The sequence below is a fragment of the Cebidichthys violaceus genome, unplaced genomic scaffold (assembly GCF_023349555.1).
Source record: "Cebidichthys violaceus isolate CVI_PGR_0920_01 unplaced genomic scaffold, fCebVio1.0.p SCAF_104, whole genome shotgun sequence".
Lineage (NCBI taxonomy): Eukaryota > Metazoa > Chordata > Actinopteri > Perciformes > Stichaeidae > Cebidichthys > Cebidichthys violaceus.
In genome coordinates, this window is record NW_027176268.1 from 501,780 (window position 1) to 525,323 (window position 23,544).

General features: G+C 43.5%; 4 protein-coding genes across 6 annotated transcripts; 2 read left to right on the forward strand and 2 right to left on the reverse strand.

The window, feature by feature from the left end:
• Positions 1 to 8: 8 nt before the first annotated feature.
• Positions 9 to 1,975, reverse strand: LOC137888358 (chymotrypsin-like elastase family member 3B). Of its 2 annotated transcripts, XM_068731755.1 has the most exons (7): positions 1,879 to 1,975; positions 1,623 to 1,794; positions 1,365 to 1,490; positions 654 to 790; positions 392 to 534; positions 161 to 313; positions 9 to 77 (listed from the first exon to the last, which is right to left on the reverse strand). In XM_068731755.1, exons 1-7 carry the CDS (start codon positions 1,916 to 1,918, stop codon positions 60 to 62), a joined length of 789 nt encoding a protein of 262 aa, XP_068587856.1. In that variant the 5' UTR covers positions 1,919 to 1,975; the 3' UTR covers positions 9 to 59. The 2 variants fall into 2 exon arrangements, with proteins under 2 accessions (XP_068587856.1, XP_068587847.1); XM_068731746.1 differs by lacking the exon at positions 9 to 77 and having other exon boundaries at positions 131 to 313.
• A 1,092-nt stretch (positions 1,976 to 3,067) lies between these two features.
• On the forward strand, positions 3,068 to 10,251 carry dhx30 (DEAH (Asp-Glu-Ala-His) box helicase 30). The gene is made up of 19 exons (XM_068731711.1): positions 3,068 to 3,239; positions 3,452 to 3,588; positions 3,690 to 3,800; positions 3,893 to 4,162; positions 4,248 to 4,397; positions 4,510 to 4,662; positions 4,802 to 5,269; positions 5,439 to 5,822; positions 5,919 to 5,997; positions 6,180 to 6,284; positions 6,377 to 6,552; positions 6,651 to 6,857; positions 6,971 to 7,052; positions 7,248 to 7,441; positions 7,560 to 7,719; positions 7,889 to 8,046; positions 8,323 to 8,426; positions 8,516 to 8,655; positions 9,634 to 10,251. The coding sequence occupies exons 1-19, from the start codon at positions 3,068 to 3,070 to the stop codon at positions 9,891 to 9,893; spliced, it is 3,510 nt and encodes a 1,169-aa protein (XP_068587812.1). The 3' UTR covers positions 9,894 to 10,251.
• A 68-nt stretch (positions 10,252 to 10,319) lies between these two features.
• Positions 10,320 to 14,323, reverse strand: LOC137887986 (alanine aminotransferase 2-like). The gene is made up of 11 exons (XM_068731253.1): positions 14,219 to 14,323; positions 14,031 to 14,120; positions 13,806 to 13,914; positions 12,771 to 12,904; positions 12,434 to 12,677; positions 12,253 to 12,332; positions 12,025 to 12,161; positions 11,115 to 11,289; positions 10,850 to 11,005; positions 10,606 to 10,718; positions 10,320 to 10,527 (listed from the first exon to the last, which is right to left on the reverse strand). The coding sequence occupies exons 1-11, from the start codon at positions 14,321 to 14,323 to the stop codon at positions 10,437 to 10,439; spliced, it is 1,434 nt and encodes a 477-aa protein (XP_068587354.1). The 3' UTR covers positions 10,320 to 10,436.
• A 1,085-nt stretch (positions 14,324 to 15,408) lies between these two features.
• Positions 15,409 to 22,916, forward strand: sharpin (SHANK-associated RH domain interacting protein). 2 transcript variants are annotated; one of them, XM_068731764.1, is made up of 9 exons: positions 15,409 to 15,879; positions 19,205 to 19,379; positions 20,305 to 20,397; positions 20,481 to 20,622; positions 20,710 to 20,800; positions 20,885 to 21,170; positions 21,399 to 21,502; positions 21,729 to 21,830; positions 21,923 to 22,916. In XM_068731764.1, exons 1-9 carry the CDS (start codon positions 15,616 to 15,618, stop codon positions 21,971 to 21,973), a joined length of 1,308 nt encoding a protein of 435 aa, XP_068587865.1. In that variant the 5' UTR covers positions 15,409 to 15,615; the 3' UTR covers positions 21,974 to 22,916. The 2 variants fall into 2 exon arrangements, with proteins under 2 accessions (XP_068587865.1, XP_068587873.1); XM_068731772.1 differs by having other exon boundaries at positions 21,732 to 21,830.
• Positions 22,917 to 23,544: the final 628 nt, after the last annotated feature.

Here is a 23,544-nt window from a genome sequence, read left to right on the forward strand (position 1 = left end):
CATTAAAATGACGTTATACAGTTTATTGTTCGGTCACTTCTGTGGTTATGGAAACATCTTCAGTTTTGGGCCATGGTCTGAAGAGAAATGGAACAAGATTAAGTTTGTACATTTTACAAACGACATGCATTTATTGTACGGTTGCCGTGGCTTCCCTCACCTCACTGATCCAGGGGATGAAGGTGGCCACTCGGGTGAACACTGTGGGCCTCTGAGGGGTGTTGCAGCCCCGTCCGTCCACAAAACTAGTCACGCCTTCCACGTACCACTTCCCATCGCTGCCCTCACAGTTCAGAGGGCCTCCGGAGTCGCCCTGGAAGATCACAGCAGACATTAGAGCAAACTGAACATGGTGTTTGTGTCACACAAAGCATGCGTGGTTGTTCCTCACGTGGCACGCTGACTGGCTCTCCCCACCTGCACAGATCATGGTTGTCTTTGCCGAGCTGCCCCACCACTCACTCTGACTGCAGGTAGCGTGATCCACCACAGGAAGTAGGGCCTGCTGCAGCGTAGTCGCCCGAGGACCACCAGCTGCAGAAAAAAACGACACGTTAACAGCTGAGCGTTTGAATACAGATAAATTAGATTCACGCGGTTTACTGCACTTCAACCCCACGTGAGCCGGAGGGTGAGCAGACTTCAGGTCTTACAGTAGAGCCGACCCCAGCCTGTGACGTAGCAGGGCTGGTTGTGGGCGAGAGCGGCGCCGTGCTGAGGCAGGCAGGCCGGCTGCACTCTGTCATTGATGACAGCGTCTGTCTCCAGCTTAAGCAGGGCGATGTCATTCCTGCATAACAGGGTGAAACACAAATAATGACAAACATGTCGGTACATTTCTTTGCTCAGAGTCTATTTAACTGTAGAGTGCTTGTTTTTCCTTCAGGTGAAGGCAAATTAATTTAGACGCTTTGTATTAAGCTCCTTGTAATAAGAAGTAGCTAACAGGTAATAAGACCCTTAGAAGCTATTATAAGATGCTTATTAACATTATACGGTGTTAATAAGACTATAGAGATTAATAATAACATAAACATGTCTGTTATGAGGAACTTAAAATGCTTTTATTAACATGCTTAAGTTTCTGAAGTACTTATAAATGCCTTATGATCTAACAATGTATTTTTGTTGCCACTTATATAGTCTTATAACATAATGTTAATAAGCATATTTTAAGGACTTGTTACCTATTGACTAAGTAACTCTTAATATAAAGAGTTACAGAAAACTTCTATTTACTCAGCTGCTGTTCCCCACACACTCTCAGGGTAGGTTTCCTAAAGACATGTTTACTATGTTTCTTAATAATTCAGCACAGATCTGGAGCGCTGGAGTGTTTGTGTTGAGAAGTGATGATGACTTACCCACAAGACACACAGTTGTCGTTCCATTTGGGATGGATGAACATTTTTTCCACCATGATGAACTGTTCAGGTCCCTCCTCCTTGTTCATGTCATGCTCAGCAAGAACAACCCTGTAGGTGTGGAATCTGGATCGGAAAATATTAAAAGTTCTTTAAAGTTTTTTAGTAAATATCTGGTTGATGAGTCGCCTTTTATTTTATTTTGAACAAACAACTGTTTATCAGAGGTGTAAATGACACAACTAAACGTTTCCTCACGTGATGCAGTGTGCAGCAGTCAACACCCAGTTAGGAGCAATAAGCGTTCCTCCACAGGTGGGGAAGAAGGACTCCAGAGACACCTGCCATGGCCAGCTGTAGGGACGGGCCTCTTCCCCGTTCACCACCCGGCTGGTGCTGGGCTGGTAGCTGGGTTCACCACACCCAGACACTATAACACAGGGAGACACAGACACAGTGAGATTATACTATATCATACTACATATTCACACCATTCCTAACAATGTGAACTCACCAGCTGTAACAACCACGAGGAGGACAAGTATTACTTCCATCTCTTATTCGTCCAAACTAACTGTTTTTTATCATGCAGAGCATGACACCAGACACAACCTGGGAGTTTTCCTCAAAATCTCCAGGTGGCTAAACCGCTGTGAAAGAAGTCAGATAACAGCTGGAAATTACACTGTTTAGTTGTGCAGATTGAGACATTCCAATAATACAAAGCAATACACAAATGTAATGCTTGATCCAAAGCTGGTGACTCCACCAAATTTTAAGATTATTTTACTAAAATGGAGTTGGTGTTTTATTCGTGTACAGGGACCAAAATAATAAAAACTAAATGTTTTTACGCATACAGTTTTTTTGGCAGGATGAACTATGTTATCTATTATAACAGCACTAATTTAAGAAATATAGAAATGTGCAACTTAAGTGGGTTTTGTAATGATGGTTAAAGCAATTTGGTTTTGCTGTTTACAAGATCTCTGGATCTCAAAGGTCAATTAAGACAATTTAAGAGGTTTGTTTTTTGCCTTTTAAGGACTTTGTACAAATATTGATTCAGCGTAAAAGAATAAGACTGACGAATACCTTTAAAATCTACTTAACTTGCTAATCAAGAGCTCAAGTGTTTTAAGGGGTTTGTGTTATTACCTAAGAACTTAATAAATATATGAATAAAGAGTCAATAAAACCGTGAATCGTTAATTGGGGGATTTAAAAAAAATATCATGCTTTTTTTTTACTTTTGTGAAGCACTAGAAATACTTAATAAAACATTGAAATTGATCATTAAAGGATTTGTCAGATAAGTCAAATTAATGTGTACAATTAAACAATAAGTCATACTTCAACTTGGCTATTAAGGGTTTCCATTTTTAAGGTGGGTTTTTTTTCTTAATGAATATATTACCACAGCATAAAGAAGCATAACTTGACAATTAAGGAACTGGACAAATAATCCATATTATTGTGTAAATTAAGGGGAAAGCCATGTATAAATTATTTAAACTGTTAAGTAAATGCTGTTGAAACCAGTTTGAATTAAAGGGATTACTTTCAGTCGTGCTTTCTTGCTACACCCATGAGAAGATGGATATATAACTAAAACCATTCCCCCTCCTCACCACACGGTGTCGCTGTGATCGACGGTGTCTTCTTCCGCGCGCTGCCGCAGAAGTACGAATTGTAGTTTAAAGATGGCGCTACCCGGTGTTTTACTCGTGCGGCTCAGAGCGCTGTGTAATGTTGCCAAATGTGTTCCTACAGGAGGCCAAACTGCGTCCAACTGGAGCGGAGAGGTGCGGTGGTACAGGACTAAAGCGCGAAACTTTGAGGAGAGCGGGACACCGTATCTACAGTCCAAACGAGGTGAGCGCAGTTAGCAGTTAGCCGAGTTAGCTAACAGGTGACAGCTCGCAGCAGAGATGAACCTCAAGGACATCCAGCGTGTATAAACACCACGTTCGTGCTCGTGTTTCTGTGTCTTTTCCTTCCCCTTTACCTGAGTTTAGAGTGGATATAAGATACCGTTGACCTCGCTGTGTGTGTGACTATTTTTTATTTATTTTTTTACTGGTTAGATAACGTGAGCCCAGACCTCTTGAAGGAGTTTCCAGATCCCAAAGGTCTCTTGAATAACACCATCTCCCGGTCACTGGGAGTCAACGACCTGTCCCAGCTCATCCAGTATAGCTGCACGGACAATGCTGGTGTTAAGGTCAGAACAGAAGTTATGAGATGGATGGGGTTTTTTTCTGGACACATCCAGCTAATGTTCCACATAGTTAAGCTTTGTACTGTGACTTTTTGTCTCTGTAGAAAGCCACTGTCACTCTGCAGTGGCCCTGTAAGATCGAAGAGGAAGGTTTCGCCTCCAAGAAGATCGATGCAGAGCGATTCGCTGCAGCTGCTGCTTGTTTCAAGCTCAGAGTACGACTGTAACAAGCAGACACACATTTCCATGTTGTCTTACTGGTCTGTAGTGGTATTTGACCTCTTTCTTCCTCTCTCTTTGTGCACAGGAAATGGGTGTCATTGGTCAAAATAATCAGCTCCCAAAGAGGAGAGCTGGCAGGGGAAGTGGAGGGCTACAATCACAACTTTATGATAACGAGGAAGAGTCGTGGACAGAAAATGTCCTTGTGCCTAAAGCGAAAGCAGATGACCCGGAACAACGGCTGCCCCTCAGAGAGGACCCCCCCGTCATCTCTGAAGCTCTTTCCCTGTTTCCACAACCTAAATCTCTCCTCACCAGGGTCATCCAGGTGGCCACGTCATCCAACAGAATCAGGGTCGGTGGCTCCCATCCATTGCACAATGAAAGCGAAGCTCTTAACGCATGTATTCTAAACCGTCCGTCGTTCTCTGTCTTAACAGGAGATAATTCAGTTTAAAATAACAGGCGGAAAGCTGAAGACGTGTGACCTGACGCTGCACTGGCCAGAGGAGATGACGTTCTCCGCCACGGCGAGAAACCGAGTGCTGGCAGAGAGGACGGCTGCAGCTCTGGCCTGCATGAAACTGAAGGTGAGGACTATTTTTTTTTTTTTTTTTTTTTTTTTTGGAAAAACGACTATGCCTTCACCTACGTGTGTTTAGAGCCGTGTGAAAGACATTGCATCGTTTCACCGGGTTCCAGGACCTGGAGCTGCTGGATAAAGACAACAACCCGCTGACTCACGCCAAGTACCACCGAGAGAAGGTGAGGGAGGCTGGAGAGCGAGAGAGACGCCCCCTCCCCCTGGAAGTCCCAGAATACCTGGAGGAGCACATGAGAGAGTACCTCGCACAGGTCAGTCTTCACCTCACGTTTGTGGACTTTTGGGCTTTGAAGAACCTGTTTGAAACACTTCAAAGTGGGCTACATAAGTGATGAGTGTAGTAATGTATTACTGCTATGTAAAAAATAATGCCTCATCTTTCTATAAAAGTACCCAGTGGCAACAGAAGTACAGAAGCTTTGGGAGGAAGAAGAGGCCAGAGGACAGCAGGCGGTGAACCAGGAGGACGAGGAGGAAGAGGAGGACTTGACGGACGCCATCACAGGCCGACCGTACAGACATCTGTCCGAACACGAGGCTCGGCGGCTCAGCGCCCGCCTGCAGGAGGAGTGGGAGAGGGCGAGCCCCGGGCTGAGTGTGGCGCTCCCGGTCGATGCCCACCGTCAGCGCGTGATCTCCGAGGTGCAGTCGTCCAGGGTGGTTGTGATCGCCGGTGAGACGGGATGTGGGAAGACGACCCGGATCCCTCGCTTCCTGCTGGAGGAGTCTGTGAGAGGGGGCGAGGGGGCCACGTGCAACGTCGTGGTGACCCAGCCTCGCCGGATCAGCGCCGTGTCCGTGGCCCAACGTGTTGCTCATGAGATGGGTCCAGCTCTGAAAACCTCAGTGGGATATCAGGTAGAGACAAGTTTATAGTATACTGTACTTGTTATTTACATGCATGTTTTGGAGGGAGCAGTTCAACAAGTAGAGCTTGTTCCTTCCTTCGCTATCATTATTAAGGTTATTCACATTACTGGATACATCTGTTCATACGAGACGTAGGTAATACTTTCCTGTTGTGTAGGTGAGACTCGAGAGCCGACCACCAGAGCGGAGCGGAGGAGCCTTGCTCTTCCTCACAGTGGGCGTCCTGCTGAGGAAGCTGCAGTCCAACCCGTCCCTGAAGGGAATCAGCCACGTGGTGGTGGACGAGGTCCACGAGAGGGACATCAACACGGACCTGCTGCTGGCCCTGCTGCGCTCCAGCTTAAAGGAGAACCCCGACCTACGAGTGGTGCTCATGAGCGCCACCGGGGACAAGCAGAGGCTGTCCGAGTACTTTGGGGGTTGCCCGATCGTTAAAGTGCCCGGATTCATGCACCCGGTGAGGGACAAATACCTGGAGGACGTGCTGAGTGAGATGGGACGCCCGCTGCCAGCTCAAAAGAGAGTGGAGACAGACAAGCGGGTGAGTCTGGAGTCTGTAAAGTGTCTCCACTTTAGTGTGTTGTTTCTTTTCTCTTGTCTTGTGTTCTCATGAATTTGTATTTTTATCTTGTTTAAGGGAGGAAGAGAAGACATCACGCCAGATGTGGATTTAGTAGCTGATGTAATCGAGCACATTGACAGATGTGGAGAGCCAGGTAACCAACAGACTGACTCGTCTTTTTCTGACTCATTCTGAAAAGAGGGACGTAAATATGTACCGTAACATGTTGAGAGACAAGCAGCAACTAAACGCAACAGCAAGGGATCTATACGCTTGGTAAGTGTCTCATATAAGAGGCTCGTTTTGACCATAACTTGAGGTCCCTTCATGCTTCAGGTGCGGTGTTGTGCTTCCTCCCTGGATGGCAGGACATCAGGGCCGTTCAGGAGAAACTGGAGGGGAGGCGCCACTTTTCCTCCGGCTCACAGATGATCTTGCCATGTAAGAGAGCGCCGTCAGATGTACAAAGACTGGTCTTTTGTCCTCCCAAGTATATAGAGATTTATCATTTAATTTACCCGTTTTTCTTTTAGTGCACTCTAGTTTATCCGTGTCAGACCAGCAGGCGGTGTTCCAGCACCCCCAAGTGGGCCAGAGGAAGATCGTCCTCGCCACTAACATAGCAGAGACCTCCATCACCATAGACGACATCGTCCATGTGGTGGATGCAGGAACTCACAAAGAACACAACTATGACCCACGGACTAAGGTCAGTATCGAACGTTTCAATGTAAACCGTTTTTACCTCTGCAAAACACTAAGCTCTGAGAGAATAATCCAATCTGTTTGTTTGTTTATTTTCCCCAGGTCTCCTGTCTGGACACAGTTTGGATTTCTCATTCGAATGTCACTCAAAGAAAAGGGAGAGCGGGGCGATGTCAGCCGGGACAGTCCTACCACCTGTTCCCTCGAAAGCAGCTGGAGTCCATGACTCCCTTCCCCATCCCCGAGATCCTGCGCACGCCGCTGGAGAGTTTAGTCGTGCAAGCCAAAATCCACAGTCCTAACTGCAAGGTACTGAAACAACAGCAAGGGCTTTTATGTATTTTTCTTATCTGTTATTTTGAGTTTTAAGGACTTATTTGTGTGTGTGTGTGTGTGTGTGTGTGTGTTTTTTTTGTGTGCAGGCTGTAGATTTCTTATCCCAGGTGTTGGACAGTCCGGAGCGAGAAGCTGTGCGCGAGGCTGTCCGAAATCTACAAGACATTGGTGAGTGATGTTCTGGGTCGCATGGTGAGATGTTAAACCATGGTGTGTGTGTGTGTGTGTGTGTGTGTGTGTGTGTGTGTGTGTGTGTGTGTGTGTGTGTGTGTGTGTGTGTGTGTGTGTGTGTGTGTGTGTGTGTGTGTGTGTGTGTGTGTGTGTGTGTGTGTCTAAATGTACATGTCTATGTTCTCTCTGCAGGAGTCTTGGACAAGACGGAAACCCTGACGCCTTTAGGAGAGCGTGTCTCCTGCATGTCCTGTGACCCTCGTCTGGGTAAAGTTCTGGTCCTCAGTGCCATGTTCAGATGTGTTCTGCCCATGCTGTCTGTGGCTGCCTGTCTGACCAGAGACCCTTTTTACAACAGCCTCCAGAACAGAGCCCTCGTCAACAAGGTGAGATGTTCTAACACCCAACACGGTTTTAAAAGACCATAACTGACTTTGTGAAAACAACACAAAGTGTAATAAATTAGTTAGTTACCGTTCAGTCGTCTGGGTTCTGTCTGTCCAGGTGAAAGGGGCTCTGAGCCGCTCCAGCTACAGCGACTATTTGGTGTTTATTCGAGCTGTGCTGGGCTGGAGGAGACTTCAGCATGAGGGGGACCGGGAGGACAGGGATGAGTATCTGCACAAACACACTTTGTCCAGGTTCAGCCTTCGATTCATCAATGGTTAGTTTGAAGCGCGCGCACACACACACACACACACACACACACACACACACACACACACACACACACTCACACACCTTTATTTCCGTCGTATATTGTCTGCATTTTAAATCACTTCTTCGTACCTGTTGAAGAAAACAACGTCTGTTCTTGTGCCGTCGTGCTGCAGGTCTCATCTCTCAGTTCAGCGACAACCTGCATGAGGCGGAGCTGGTGTCTCGTTCCAGCGAGTGCCAGCGCTCCAATTCTCTCTACAACGAGCACAGCAACCAGGACGAGCTGCTTAAAGCGGTGCTGCTGGCTGGACTCTATCCCAACCTCATTCAGGTACGTGGTCTGTTGTGCTGCTGTGCTGCATCAAAGGTTGAAGCCAACATTGTGAGATTTAAATATGAGCTCTTACTGTAGCGATGGAGGTATGTCTTTTATTGTCTATTTCTGTGCTGACAGCTCTAAATGGCAAATATAGTTTTATTTTTATTAACGTTGGATCTAGTTTTTGCTAAGGCCGTCTTTCTAAAACCTGTCAGGGTCAAAGCCAACATGCTCCAGCATCACATGGATAAAAAAAAAAAACTTGCTTTTTTTTTTTTTTTTCCTCAGGTGAAGAAAGGTCTTGTGACCAAAGGAGGACGCTTTCGCCCCAACAGCATGTGTTTCCGCACACTCAATGGGCCGGTGGTGCTTCACCGCGCCTCAGTCAACAGGTCTGAAACCGCTCCAGAATTCAACTACAGCACTTTGTTGTGACTTTCATTCTGCGTGTGTAAACGTATTGTCTTCTTTTGTTTCGTAGGGGAAAAGAAGAGCTCCCTAGTCGCTGGTTGACCTTTTTCAGCGCTATCCAGTCTAACGGAAACGTTTTCATCAGAGACTCTTCTACAGTCCATCCACTCGCCCTGCTGCTGCTCACGGACTGTGATATCACAGAGACGGGTAGGACATGGACTGCTCTCTATTGAAAGAGCTTACCTAGAAAGCTAGCAAGCCAAGGCAACAGATGTGTTGGTGACGTACATTGTGCATCTTTAAAATAACCATCATATGTCCAATTCATGGCACAATTCAAACAAGAAAAAAATATCGGTTTCGCTGTTGACTACTGTACATATTCTTTCCCAAAAATGTCCCATGGTGCCCCGCTGGAGGGGGCGAGACTTTGCCTCTCTATAACAAAGGCTCTGTTTGTAGGTGAGAGGAGAAGAATTTGCTATGAACCCTGATAATCGGATTGAATTGCGATTTCATTTTGCTGCCCTAAATATTACCTCTCTGGCCTTCCGACAACATTTTCAGTTGAAAAAGCTTAAAGGCATTAACGTCTCATTTCACATCCATTGTTCATTTTTGTTGTTCAACTTCCAACATAATTTTCCCCCAATTGTGCTGAGAAATTAATGGACTTGAAAAATGCTGGCTAATGCTTTTGTACTTCCTTAATGGAGAGCTCAGAGACCTATTTACCACAAATAGCACATCATTTGATGTATTCCAGGACTGTGCATTAATATAAAACATTTAGCTCAAAACAATTACTGCTAAATACTGTGTAGACTTTCTCCTCTTATTTTATATATATATATAGCCCTTAAAGGGCCAGTGTGCAGGATTTAGTGGCATCTAGTAATGAGATTGCAGATTGCAACCGTCTGAAACTTCTCCCGAGTGCCGAGCGTTTTGGGGAGTGGCCGACACACGGAAACATGAATGGCCCCATCTGGAGCCAGTGTTATGTTTCTACAGTACAAACCAGACGAATGTCAGCTGCTTATTAGTATTACCATATTACCGCTAATAGTTCCCCCTGAGCCCTACACTCTGGACCTTTTTAGAATGTTATCACCCTCTTAGACTTCCAGTAAACACTTGTCTCTTCATGAATATCTCTCTCTCTCTCTCTCTCTCATTTCCCAGTGAAGGGAGACCGAGTGGAGGTGTCGTTTCCCGGACGCTCTCTGGTGCGCTGCGAGTTGTCCCCTGAGACCTGGGAGCTGCTGTGGGAGCTACGCACTTCCATTCAGACCATGCTGTACCGCAACCTCAACAACCCCAGCAACGCAATCGCCAACTCCTCTCAAGACGGAAAGCTCATCTCCTTACTCGTGGAGCTGCTCAACAATACGGACTCGGACTCGTCGGCTCAGAGCCACCACAGTGACAGTGAGGTGGATTGATGCTGCGGAGCACTTTGTACCCGCTGGCTGGGACAGACAAACCAAAGAGGGTGATGGTGTCTCATTTCTATGCTGTTTTCTTTGAAGGAAGAACTTGAGTACTTAGTCAATACTTGACTTGAAGAGCAGAAACCCAGAGTGGACTGTTGTCTGCTGCAGTTACTGTTGAGGTAAATCATGAACTCCTCTATGCTGTGAGGAAATCCATGGGTTTGGATTTTGGACTGTGGTTTACTGTGTTTTTATTTGCTTTCTGAAAAGCAGAAGTTGAATTTTACTCAGAACACTCGGATCATTGGCTAAAGGTCATTAAAACAAACCGCACGCAATAAATGGTGTCGTATTTATTGCAATAAATATTCACATGACAAAAATTTATCCGATCTCTTTTATTGTTTGAATTATTGAGCTGCGGATGGTGAAAAGAGAAAATACAGGCAGTTTCTGTAGAAACAGACAGGACCACACACACTAGTGGATCATAAGTGATGATTGAGAGGGATTATACATTGTCCTTTAGGAAATCGTTGCACATTAACCTTTTTAAGAGAAATCTTTCATAAACTGTGTGTGAAAGCTGCTCAGGCGCCTCAGTAGTTCTTCCATAATGTCTTCAGGGACCATAATGCAAAACCTGCAGAAAGAAAGAAAGAAAGAAAGGTTTAAAGGTCGTTTCCGTTCAGGATAACGATGCTTGGTTCACGTGACGTACCTGAAGTGGTAGGTGCCTTCCTTTGGCTCATATTCACAACCAGGACTGACGAACACACCGGCCTCCTCCAGTAGTTTGAAGCAGTAGAACACATCTGGTTGCATTCCCATTTCCTAAAATAACCGAAGGTGTAAGATATTTTTTTTTAGGAGCGCTACCTCAGATACGTGACAAATGAGCTTTGATGATGATGTTGCTCTGATTTTGCGGGGTGCACTCGGGTTCTATGGGATAGTATTGTAACCTGGGCCTTCTGAATGGCTTTAGGTGGAAGGTGCAGTCGGGGGAACGCGAATGCTCCTCCTTCCACTGGCTGGCAGCGGAAACCCGGCAGACTGTTGACGACCTGATACACTCTCTTTACGTTATGGACCAGCATGGTCCGGATCTGTTGTGTCTCCTGCAGAAGTTAAAGGCAACAACAAGAGAAATGTCAAACCAAGGTGCTGAAGTATTATTGAATTTCAGGCTATTAGACGTCCTGTGAAATATTCCTCTGAACTTCACACCTCACTGTAAAGTGGGTACGAGGGATCTCCTGGTTGTGGAGGGTTCACCAACAGATCCAAGGCAAACTGACCCAACACAGGTGCACAACTGTTTGTTGAGAACAGTTTGAAGATGTATTTCATGACCGCGGGGTCCAGATTCACCAGCTCCACGTATCCTCCACGCAGACCACACCTGGTGGGAGAGAGAGAAGAGTCCAGTTAGTAGTAGTTCTGGAGAACTCGGTCAAATAGCTGCCGCAGCAGATGGAGTTTGTCCAGCTGTCATGGAATTCTAGAGGTCCAAATTTTAATTTTTGAGGCCCTTTTTAAAAGGGACAGTCCACCCCAAAATAAAAAAATACATATTTTCCCACATACCTGTTCAATCAATCTAGATTGTTTTGGTGTGAGTTGCCTAGTTTTGGAGATGTCAGCATTCTCTCTGATATAATGGGACTATATGACACTTGGCTTGTGGTGCTCAAAGCTCCAAAAACACTTTTGAAAAACTCAATAACTAATAGTTCCTACATGAAACTGCTCACAATAAGATCTGTGGATTAACTTGAGTAACCAGGTCATGGAACCAGGAAAAAGTTGTTTTTTTTGGTGCTTTCAGCACCACAGAGTGCTGTATTTTCCCATTATATTGGAGAGATGGTCGGTATCTCCAACACTAGGACTCTCACACCAAAACCATCTAGTTTGATAAATACCACTGCAGCTAAGAGGAGAAATACGACCCTTTTAAGGACTCCTTGTCTCGTCAATCTTGAGGTGAGATTATTTTGCCAGCTACTGTTTCCAAGGTCTTGAATTAACTTTCTATAAATTACATCTAGGCCTTTGTCTTACGGTAAGTTTCATTCCTGCGACTTTTGTGAGGTCCACCTCGCGCAACTTCAGCTACTCATCAGGATTGACTTACTCTCCCATGAAGCCTTTGGATGCTGAGTGGAAGGAGGCCAGCTCCACTGTGTCTGAGAGTGGAGGACCCATCTCCGACAGAACCCTCTTGTAAGAGACAAACTCACTTTTTTCCCCATAAACACAGTCCTGATAGACCTGTGCGGATGAACACACAGTGTTTATTTACACATATTTGTTAATGTTTATGAATTTCTCTGGATAGAGGATGATGCTTTAAGACGTCCACCTCATCAACCAGAAGGAAGAGCCTCTTCTCTGAAACGAACCGGATCACCTCCTGCATTGATTTCCTGCTTTGAACATGACCTACAGGCAACGTGGCGTAAAAACACAACCATGTGATACATATTCTTTAAAACACCAAAAAATATACTTAGATGATGTCATTTCTAATGAGGCTTTACTACCTGTGGGATTCCCAGGGTTGATGACATACAGAGCGACAGGCTTGCAGACTCCCTTTGCAGATGTCAGCGCTCGGTGCAGCTCCTCCACCTGCAGCTCCCAGCCCTGCTCCTCACAGAGGCTGTAGGGAACAGCAACTGCTCCCAGCCCGATCATGGACAGATTGGAAGTGGCGTAGCACGGCATTGGGGTCAGCAGACCTGTTCTGGGGGAAGCCTTGCTGTTCACCAAGATGTTGAGAATATTCTAATAAGCACAGGAGAAGATGTTAATGTTAACCCGAAGACGAGGAAGAGACAGTATGTAATATTACAACATGTCCGTGATAATGATTGTTACCATGAGTGCCCACTGTGAGCCGGGGCTGATGTAAATGTTTTCAGGGTTAGATGGAACCCCGCCGTCTCGTCTCGTTATGAATTCAGAGATTCTGTGAACTATTTCTGAAATACCCGCTGTAGCAGTGTAAGAACCTGAAGAAGTAACACATGACAGCTGAAGAACAGCATGATATTATTATTATTGTAGTATTTTTTTTTTAATCTCTATATTATAAGCTATATCATAGTATGTTTTTTTTCTATTTTTATTACATATATTTCATAGTATTTTATAGAGTGTGGATATTACATATACTGTGTGTTTACAGTATTTCTTTAGCCATACCATATATTTGTATTTTTATTGTATTCAGTAATCATATTTATACTTGTACATCTACACTTATAGTATGTAAACTGCCGGAGTTGCACAAATATTTTCTCAATTACTTTATATACAGTCTTAGGTATTGTCATGTTTATTTAAACCTCTTACATATAACGATTATTTTAAAAATCAATTCATTGTTGGTCAGTAAAGAATCAGTGAACAGTAAAGAATGAAGTTCACTATAACCTAAAGCAAAAGGAGATATCATCAAATTGTTTTTTTATGTTTTGTTTTGACCAACAATTCAAAACACAGTGACGTAAAAACCAAACGAAGCAACACGTTCTCACATTTGACAAACTGGAACAATCAAATGTTTGGCTTTTTAATCAATTAACTTAAATCAACTTAGTTTAAATGCAAGCCAAAAAGGTAAAAACTAAAAAAAAAAAAAAATCATAACTTAAATCTTAAATTTCAAAAAGAAAAAGAAAAGCTCACTTAGGTACATATGATGGTATGCAGACAGTTTAACTTTAACATGTCTGTGTCTAAGATTACTGGCGCCATTTTATCACCACAAATGTGATTTAAAAGATTTAAATATCACACTAAACACAACTAGCATGGCAGTAGACACTGAGTTGTTTGTTTATTCTTTTGTAATTTCAGTGAGCTGACTCTTATACATTTTCATTTGAATACCACATACTCTGCTCTTACCTACGCTCCCTCCATCACATGCCTTAAGCAGCATCTGAGCCCTCTGTCTGACGTCCACTGGCAGTTTGTCGCTGTCCACAAGCTGAGGGTAAAGACATGCTGCAAGAACCTGCAAAACACGAAGGCATAAGAGTAAGATAGAGACGTTCAGCCAAAAGGAGATGCATTCACCTGCACATGCAGGTTTAATACAGTTTGCAGATCTTTGAAGGTCACTATTTTTACCTGTCGGACAAATGTCAGAGGCTTCACACCTGCTCTGTGCGGGTCGCCCCAGCAGACGTCTATCAATTCTTTGTATGGCTTTCTCATTCCCTGTGGACAGGTGAATTAAAAGCACAAGCACATGTTGGAAAACTTAATCCTGAATCCATATTGTAAATACGTCAATAACGGGTTTGTTTTTCCTTTACCTGTCTGAGCTCTTCCTTGATCTGGTTTGCTTGTCTGGCTAAGAATGCATACTGTAACTGCTTCATGTTCTTCACATTTGGACTGAGCTCCTGCTGGGCAGACATTTTAGATTCTTCTTCTGCACTTCTCTCAGACCAGTGACTGTCTTGCTGAGCTGTGTCTCGCTGTACTTGCTGAAAGTTCAATTATTTGCATGTAGACAGGATTTCTAGCTAATTATACACATGAAAGATATGTGGCAGTTGGTGCCTTATTAACAGAGAATGCAGATTAGTGACAACCTGCTGTGGCAGTGTGGAATTGAATCATACTTTCTCATATATGTTTACTCTTGGTCCTGACTGTATGTGACACTTGCTGAAGCTACAAGTGCCTTCTCTGAGACTTCTCCATTCATTACATTAAGCTCAATTACTCCAATGCATTTCTCTCAGGTGTTCACAATATGTCTATAAATTAATTACAATTGGTTTGTCATCAATCACCAATTAGATCCACACACACAGACGTTTCACGCACAACCTGTTGCGCTTCTGGCTGGCAGCGTCTGCAGTTTGAATAACGAATACTTGGCAATAGTAAGCTTTCAAGAGACATTTTAGTGACATTTGCAATTTTGCAAATTTTGCAATTTCAGAAAATGGCTACAGTACTAGTTACTGTACCACAACTTGGACAAAGAAGCACAGAGAAGTGAAATGTTTTTCTTGCTATTACAATAAAAATGGAAATTACATGTTAAGTGATTGTAAGGAGATTGGCTATTTGTAGATGGCAGTCCAAAGTCATTGGAATAGCATAATATCTGTCTTAAGGTGGCCTTCATTGTACAATAGACTAATTGTAGGGCATTAATGGGTCATTTTATTAACTGATCAAGCCTCTTTATAATTCAAAATGATTATTCTAATAAATGTTATATATATATATATATATATATATATATATATATATATATATATATATATATATATATATATATATATATACACAGTGTTTATTTTAATCTACAGCTGTTTTCTTCTGTTGTTCCGCCGTTAAAAAAACAAACAAAATTAAATTGAAATTAATATATAAACACTATTTTTCTCGACTGTACTTTTTATATCCTTTTGAGAAGTGCTTTATTATGTCCGGATGTTTCACGGCCAAGTTTCTCCACGGACATAAATAAAAGACGTACCGCTGTACTTCCTGTTTTGTTTTTCGTTTACTCTGGTCTACTCGCGTCGGGTAGATATGGAAGAATTCGCGGGGCGAGGAGACAACGACAGCCTGCCCGCGAAGAACCGCGCTCTCTTCAGACACCGGTGAACCCAACGGAAGCAGCGGGGCAGCAGTAACACCTGCCGCGGGGCTTCACGCATCCTCACTCTGCCTTTTGGAGTCCGCGGACATGGCGCTCAGCTCCGGCGGCTGGGCTCCCCCGACCCCGGTCCCTGCCCCGTCCCAACAGGCTGCATGCGGCGGGCCTGCGCTGACGCCGTGCTGCAGTACTGTTTTAATGTCGGTCCGGGTTTCGGTGTGCCATTCCGGGATCCGGCCCCTGTGCCTCCCCGGAGCAGGCAGCGAGGCTCTGCGGCTCCAGCTCAGCATGGACCCGAGCCGGGCCGGAGAGTTCAGACTGGCGCTGCGAGACACGAGCGGAAACCGCAGCGTGGTGAGATTGCACACGTACACCTGTGTTGTTCTCAAGGTGTGCTGTCGTTACCCGCTTTACACACGCTTGTGATGAACCACCTTCCTGAGTCACATTTATATTGTATACCAGTACAGGCCTGAACACGCCATTTTATGGAGCACTACAATCCAGCTCCACAGATTCAGATTTAGGGATAAAATCACAGATTTAATTCACACACCATCCAATACATTCCTCCAAGTACTCTAAGGATCGAATGTATGATGTAGACATTGTTTTTATTTACCAATACTGTAGTTAAGAGGCTTTTCTTATTTTAGTTTCACTTTCATTTCCCACAACTATTACAAATTCAGGTTCAGCACAACATCATCGGGGGATGTTCTTACTCCACAGGAGAAGCCTTGTGTTGGTCATATGCAGCATGACTTGGTCATATGCAGCATGACAAGCTTATAAAGCAAGTGTCATGACTCGTATCACTCTTTGTGTTGTTGAAAGTCTCTCGTCATCCCTTCAAAATCTTTCAAGCATTGGGCTGAGTAGAGGGACAGAAGCCATCATCGTTCTGCTTAACCAGATAACCATGAGAGAAAAAAACTGTGGTTGGACTTTGAAAATTGCAGATTTCCTGATAACTTTTATAACTGTAGCTTCTTTACCACATTTGGGATGGGGAGGAGAGCCTTCGACATGTGCTTTGCCACCACCCTCATCTTCTTGGGTCACACAAGTTAGTTAAAAAGAAGTTAGTTTGAAGCAACACCAGTGAAGAGTTTGAGGTCAAATGTCACGTAGTCGTGTTTTTCAACCTAAGAAGGACAAACTGTTGAAAACATGGTGGAATTAGAAAACTAACATCCAACAACATAACCCTCAGACCTAATATTTCATTTGCAGCTTGTGGTAAATATCTGTGAAAAGTAATGAGTTTCTCTTTAAAGAGCATTAAAGCCTTCTAGAGCCACTAGTGGTAACCTGTTAAAGTTGGGGGCTCACAAAAGGTAGATTTTTTTTTTTGTTTTTTTTTGTTTAGTGGTCACTATTGAAGCAACAGGCTGAAGTGTCCTGACTTCTAATTGCTCGTAAACATTGGGTTCATACGCTAAATCAAATCATGAGTCATTAGACCCTCCCCACCCGCAGTAAACGTCCACCTCTTTCAATCTCTACACTTCATTAGCAGACTAGTTGTTAATGTTTCAGTCTGAGACATTTGCACTCCGACTTTACAAATCGACTGCAAAGACGCGTTTTATGACCGTTTTAACAGGTTGAGTGGTTCTCCTCTTGACGGGTAAACTGATCCTCGTCAGTCCAAATGGTGGAAAGCCTTTTTAAATACAAAAAATGACCGATTATTATCAAAAGTGGATGCATGTGTTGGTTGATCTGTTCTCCTGGTCATGACATGATGGAGTCATATCTGGATTCTTCTCTCACATACTGTTCAGTAGCGTCTCTAGAGGGCAAACCACGAGACAATTATTCAAATTACAAAAAAATTACAAAAATTTGCTGGTTAAAGCTTCTCAGATGAATTTAATATTTGGAAGGATTACCACAATGACCCAGGTTCAAGTCCAGCCCAGGACCCCCAAAAGATCTTTTAAAAAATACAAACTCTATATATATATATATATATATATATATATATATATATATATATATATATATATATATATATATATATATATATATATATATATATATATATATGAAATAGAGCAATGTACTGCTGTGGACGGGGTCAGCAGCAAAACGTATTTTAGCCACCGAAAAACAGGCCCACTTTATGAAATCTGTATTATTTTAATATTAAATGTATATCCTTATATGCTCTCATCAAAGCCACCGGACTCCACTGACAAAAACATAACGTTTACCTTTCACAACGTGACAGCTTCTGGTCCACGTTTGGTTAGTTTGCCTGTGTGACTTTGGTGAATCTGAACTAACCCTTTAAAACACAAACAGACTTGACGGATGGAGGCAGCGGTGGACCATCAACGCCCGTGTTCCGTTTGGTGAAATGACTGTTTTTGTCAAAGAAGTCTGGTGGCTTTGAAGAGAGCGATATAGTGGCTGCAGCTCCCCGTCTGCAACGTAAAGCAGTGAAACTATTCCAAATATAGCGTACACACAGCAGTACTTTGCTTCAGTGCTGGTCCTCCGGTCTGTTTCTCTAAACTGGGGGCATGACGACCACAATGTACTGTAGTAATACTTTAAGTACCTCATACAACCCCACTTCAAAAATGATCTGAAGTATCCTTCTGAGGTAGAACGGGCCCCACCGAGACGCATTCCGGTACAAGCGTTCTTCTTCTCTCTCAGTATTGGGGTTGATTGCTGCTCGTTCCCTGCAGACGGGTGTTCTTGATTGTGTGTGAAGTTGACCTTACATTGAACTGTCTGTCTCCCCAAATTCCAAACTTTACTCGCTTTTGTTTTGACACGTTCATTATTATGCCGTTATCCTAAAAAAAAAAAAACATCTGACAGACTCGGCTTTTTCGGCTTTTCATCTCCGGTAGAATCTCAAAGCAGACAGCAACCCTCCAGACACCGAGACGCTGCTTCATTTGCATACTTTTACTTTGATCCCAGCTTCTTTTAGCTTGTCTGTCTGAGCCGGCAGACTGTTCGCACACAATCATATCGGAGTATAAATAGACTCTCTGGCAGCAGGAGGATCCCTCTTTGCTGCTTTTCTCTTCCCACAGCAGACTCCAGCGCCCTAATGGAGCCACAGTGAACGTTAGAGGGCAGATTATCTGCTTTTTATTTGCTTTGTCGGGGGATTATATCCTTTTCTCGTGCTAATACTCTTGCAAAGTGTATTGCAGTTTTCACCCACATTTTGTACTTTATTTGTTTTTTTTTCTGTGTTCATGACAAATTTAATGGATATAGATGCTTAAAAAAAGGTCGTCAGCAATGTGTGATTGCAAATGCCCAAAGCTGCCTTAATGCTTTAGAGCTGAAGTGATCAGGTGATTAATGGATTAGTCCACAAACGGGAAACTAATGTGCACGTGTTCTAAAATCGATGAATAGTTTTTTGTCATTTTTCAAGTAAAAAATACCAAACATTTGCTAGTACCAGCTTTCAAATGTGAATATCTATTGATTTGACAATAATAGCATTTTATTAGACAATAATATTTAATATAGATATGTTCAGCCCTCCAATGCCCACTGGACTAGAATATTTGAATTTGGATTAATTGACTTTTGACAAACCTGTTCTTTATTTTTTATTTTTTTTGTAAAAGTTATTAATTTAAGTTGTTTATGCCTAACAACACTCCTTTCTGCCCCCCCGCCCCCCCCCCCTCAGTTCATCGCAGAGTTTGATCTGCGCTCCGTTCAGTACGAGGTCAAATCTCCTCGCTGCCACGAGATGCGTCTTGCCGCTCCGCCTCACGACTGCATCCGCTTCAACTTCCGCTGCGACCGTGAAGCCGAGGAGTGGGCCACGGTGGTGATGTCATCGCTGAGAGAGGCGCATCGAGGTCAGTTTGACGATTTCTTCATGGCCCCGACCTGCTTTATTCACGGCCAGCTTCTGTTCAAAGGGACAAATTGCTAGACTGAAAAGTGATTACGTTTAGTCATTGCTTTTAGTCAAAATGTTCTCTCTTCATTTTGTCAGCTATTTTCTATTCTAGTCTCGTGTTAAATATCATTTTTCATCAGATTATATTGAATATTTCAGTCAATGTAGTCTAGCCAAAGCAATCATTTTGTCTGTTTTTTTTATTCAAACGTCATATTTTATCTTATCATTAACTGATGGAAAAACACAGGTTGAATGTTAAGAAAGATAAAAATCCAAAGTCCTTCTCTGAATAATTCACCTTCGAAAGAAGGAACCACACTAAACAATTTTAAAACACTCAAAATTGGCAGATTTATTACAACAAAATTATGATAGGACGATAAAATAATCCAGTCACCTGTACAGGCAAATACCGGTGTTTCATTGGTTTTCCCTTACAGGTAGTCTCATCTGTGCTTTAGCTAGATCTCCTCTTTACACTGGGTGGGTGCACTGTGTCCCTGTCTATGAAGTATTTTAGAATTGAACAGTTGAGGCCGGTTTTCAAAGTAAAACGACGTGCTGTGGGTGCTCTAGGGCTGGTTTGCAGGCGACCAGCATTGAGTGAGCTATCAGGAGGTAAACTCTCCTTTCGGCAAGAATCTTTCAAGGTAGATTCAATGGGGACTTTTGGATGTATAAAGGAATTATTAAGTATAGTGTGTTGATTTAACAATGAGGGAACCATAGTGTGACCTGAATACAACTCAGACAAGACTTTTATGAGCCAAGTTCAGTTAAAAGAAATTCTGATGTGATATCTATTCATACTGGAGCGTGTTGACAACAGCCTGTTTTTAGCACTTTTAAAACGGCGTGTCTTCTTTCTCCTCTGACAGTTGCGAATATCAACACATGTGAATCCGACGGCAGACACAACGACGCAGCAGCAGCTACGGAGCAGTGGAGCTCAGCCTCGCTGCCGCTCACCGGTGGGTTTATCTGTTTACCTCTTTCTCTGCGTGCTCTAAAAATGTCACTCTTCAAGGCCTTCCTTCCTTTTTGTTTGTTTTAGAGGAGCTGTGCTTGGAGCTCGCCAGGGCGATTGAAGCCGGCGACACTCAGGCCGCTTCACAGCAGGCGTCCGCTCTGGCTCGGCAAAAAGCAGCGCTGACGATTCAGCTGTCTGAAAAGAACTACGCTGAGGGAGCCGTCAGGTGAGGAGTGAGGCGTGTCGGGGCTCGGGATTTCTTGCCTCCAGGTTTTGTGTCTTTGCAACTTATAGCGCCGTGTCTGTGTTGCAGTTTATCTGTGGTAGTGGAGGATGTTTCGTCGTCCTGTTGTGTCACAGTGAAAGTCTTTCCTTACATGGCCGTGGCTGCACTCAAGCAACAGGTTGGAAAATGGTCTTTGAACTCATTTATTTGACAGGTGACGCAGGTTTTCACTCCCTAACTCCCACCGCTCTTCGCTCTCCAGGTGTTTCTCGAGTACGGTTTCCATCCTCGCGTGCAGCGCTGGGTGATCGGTCAGTGCTTGTGCACCGAGCCGAGGTCGCTGGCCTCCTACGGGGTGCAGAAGGACGGTGACACGGCGTACCTCTACCTGATCTCCGCGCGACAAGCCCGCGTCACCCGCCAGCTGTTCCAGCAGGACCTGGAGAGCGCCCTCCTCGCCCCCCCGCTCCCACCAGGGAACGGCCCCACCTCCCAAGACTGGAGGGGTTACAGCACCCTGCCCTCGAGGCTCACCCACAACAACCAGGGTGAGTTGGACAAGACGCACCCTTTCTGTCACAGTGTGACTATTAATATGAGGTCAAAGGGCCTTCCTGAATTGGACGTGAACAGTGACTTTAACCCTGAAGTACAGTAGAAACACCAGATCAAAATGTCACTGTCCAAATACTCTCTGACTCATTGTAAATACTACATTTAAACTAAAGATAGTACAGCTCTATAAGCATATTTTTAATTGTTTTTGTCAACCTCAGGGAGCACAGGTGGAGGAAGCGACAGACCAGGTGACATAAACGATGTCCTCGACATTGAGAATCTGCAGCTGAATGATCATACCAATAAAGCCAGTAAAACACAGGTATGCTAGCAGTCTATATGCAGTTAATGAAGCAAATGTATGATATCTGTGTGCATTGTAATGACTGAAATGAAGCTAAGCTATGCTAATGAAAATAGACCCAGAGGAAGAAAATGCATAAAGGAGCTTGTTTGATTTTGGATAAAGGTTTAAAAAAAAAAAAAAAAAAAAGTGTAATTAGCCAAATTATTCCTTCTTGAATCTGTTTCAACTCTCCTCCTCTCAGCAGACAGAGTGGGCTTGTCCCTCATGCACTTTCATCAACAAGCCCTCCCGTCCAGGCTGCGAAATCTGTGCCACAGCCAGACCCGACACACACATCCAGCAGGTACTGCATCGCGTCCATCGATCACTACCTTTCTGTACTGCTCTGTGTTACATTGTCCCCTCTTTTTCTGTCTCATGTTCTCTCACACAAAGGAGAAAGGAAGGAGAGAGGATCGAGGAGAACCCGGTTTAAGCGGCAGCTGACTGCCCATCGTCACTGTCAAGTCGCCATGTCTCACTCACTTACACTCTCTCACACACACACACACACACACACACACACACACACACACACACACACACACACACACGTACATACGTACATACACACACACACACACACACGCACACACGCAGAGTGAGGATGCTAAACAAGAAAATACTCCCATAACGACTGTCAAGTGCACTGAGAGTCCTCTGGCTGCTGGAGCGATTGAAGCACTGTAGCACGAGACAGAGCTGCACTGGTCGAGGCTCAGGCGATGAACTGCAGACGGAGAGCTTCAGCTTTGACCAGTTCCATGAACAAGACCATGACACACATGTGAATTTGGCCAAACCTCTATGTTATTTATTTGTGTGTGTGTGTGTGTGTGTGTGTGTGTGTGTGTGTGTGTGTGTGTGTGTGTGTGTGTGTGTGTGTGTGTGTGTGTGTGTGTGTGTGTGTGTGTGTGTGTGTGTGTGTGTGTGTGTGTGTGTGTGTGTGTGTGTGTGTGCGCGCGCGTGCGTGTGTGTGTGTGCGCGTGCGCAGACATCACAGATGGCCTAATATTTATTTTTAGGTGAGAGAGATGAAGTTCTTTGCATTCACGGCTGAAGTTGAGGGAATGTCCTACTTTGAGTTTCTGTCGACTGTGAAGCGAGAGGAGAGCTGAAGCCTTGTGCAGTGCCCTGTTGGTTTTAAAAGGCTGAGAAGAGAAGGTGTTGCGTTTACAAGGTTGTCAAGTGCTTTTATTTTTTTATAACATTGTATGTAACAGTGTATTATTTTTAACAAGATGCATTGAGTAATGTTCATTTTACCAGTTGCTCTAGTTTTACTCGATTCCCTGTGAGCTGTGACAGCAATGGAATGATCTGTTTTCAGTACGTAATACTGTACAAAACTTGCATCAGCCGAATAAACGTAATGGAAATTAACAAATTCTGTTTGTGTATTGCTCATTTTTCTGAGATAGTTGATGTAGTATCTATCTAGTAATTGATTGACAAATTGTATTTAGTTCACAGATAAAAGGATTTAATAGCTGAAGTTAGGAGTACTACTCAGTCTGGGAAACACTTGTGTACTATTCTCTGTGGCTCTGGAGGGAACACTTAAATCTAAAGAAGTGTCAATGATGATGTATCAAATCTGATATCTGACTATAGTATGACTTTTTTATGACGTTTTATGACATATTTCACGATTTAAAAAAAAATTCTACACTGACTTTTTCGTGACTTTTTTTTCAAGATACTAAATGACTTTTCTTCATGACTTTTATTCTACATACTGTCCTATGACTTTCATGACATTTTGTGACATGCTATACAGTGACTTTTTCATGACCTTTGTAGTTTTTCATGATTTTTTTTTTTCTTCAAACTATACTATAGTATGTCGTAAGAAAAGTCAAGAAATATTCATAGTATGTTGAAAAAAAGTGAAAAACTATTTGTATAGTATGTCGAAAAAAATCATAGTATGTGAAATAATGTCATGAAGAGTCATACTAAAGTGTTAGAAAATCTAAAAGTATGTCTGTGTTTTGAAAAAGAGGCACACTATACTA

What these genes read in the sequence shown, in the direction of transcription:
- LOC137888358 (XM_068731746.1), bottom strand. Translation starts at nt 1,918, where the DNA reads ATGGAAGTAATACTTGTCCTCCTCGTGGTTGTTACAGCTG. An exon ending in CCTCGTGGTTGTTACAGCTG is followed by an intron (nt 1,795 to 1,878) that starts GTGAGTTCACAT and finishes CCTGTGTTATAG; the next exon opens with TGTCTGGGTGTGGTGAACCC. An exon ending in AGGCTGGGGTCGGCTCTACT is followed by an intron (nt 535 to 653) that starts GTAAGACCTGAA and finishes TTTTTTCTGCAG; the next exon opens with CTGGTGGTCCTCGGGCGACT.
- dhx30 (XM_068731711.1), top strand. Translation starts at nt 3,068, where the DNA reads ATGGCGCTACCCGGTGTTTTACTCGTGCGGCTCAGAGCGCTGTGTAAT. An exon ending in CTCACAGATGATCTTGCCAT is followed by an intron (nt 6,285 to 6,376) that starts GTAAGAGAGCGC and finishes TTTTTCTTTTAG; the next exon opens with TGCACTCTAGTTTATCCGTG. An exon ending in CTGTGATATCACAGAGACGG is followed by an intron (nt 8,656 to 9,633) that starts GTAGGACATGGA and finishes CTCATTTCCCAG; the next exon opens with TGAAGGGAGACCGAGTGGAG.
- sharpin (XM_068731764.1), top strand. Translation starts at nt 15,616, where the DNA reads ATGGCGCTCAGCTCCGGCGGCTGGGCTCCCCCGACCCCGGTCCCTGCC. An exon ending in GCTGAGAGAGGCGCATCGAG is followed by an intron (nt 19,380 to 20,304) that starts GTCAGTTTGACG and finishes CTCCTCTGACAG; the next exon opens with TTGCGAATATCAACACATGT. An exon ending in GCTCACCCACAACAACCAGG is followed by an intron (nt 21,171 to 21,398) that starts GTGAGTTGGACA and finishes TGTCAACCTCAG; the next exon opens with GGAGCACAGGTGGAGGAAGC.
- LOC137887986 (XM_068731253.1), bottom strand. Translation starts at nt 14,323, where the DNA reads ATGTCTGCCCAGCAGGAGCTCAGTCCAAATGTGAAGAACATGAAGCAG. An exon ending in TCTTCCTTCTGGTTGATGAG is followed by an intron (nt 12,162 to 12,252) that starts GTGGACGTCTTA and finishes TCATCCGCACAG; the next exon opens with GTCTATCAGGACTGTGTTTA. An exon ending in CGTACCCACTTTACAGTGAG is followed by an intron (nt 11,006 to 11,114) that starts GTGTGAAGTTCA and finishes TAACTTCTGCAG; the next exon opens with GAGACACAACAGATCCGGAC.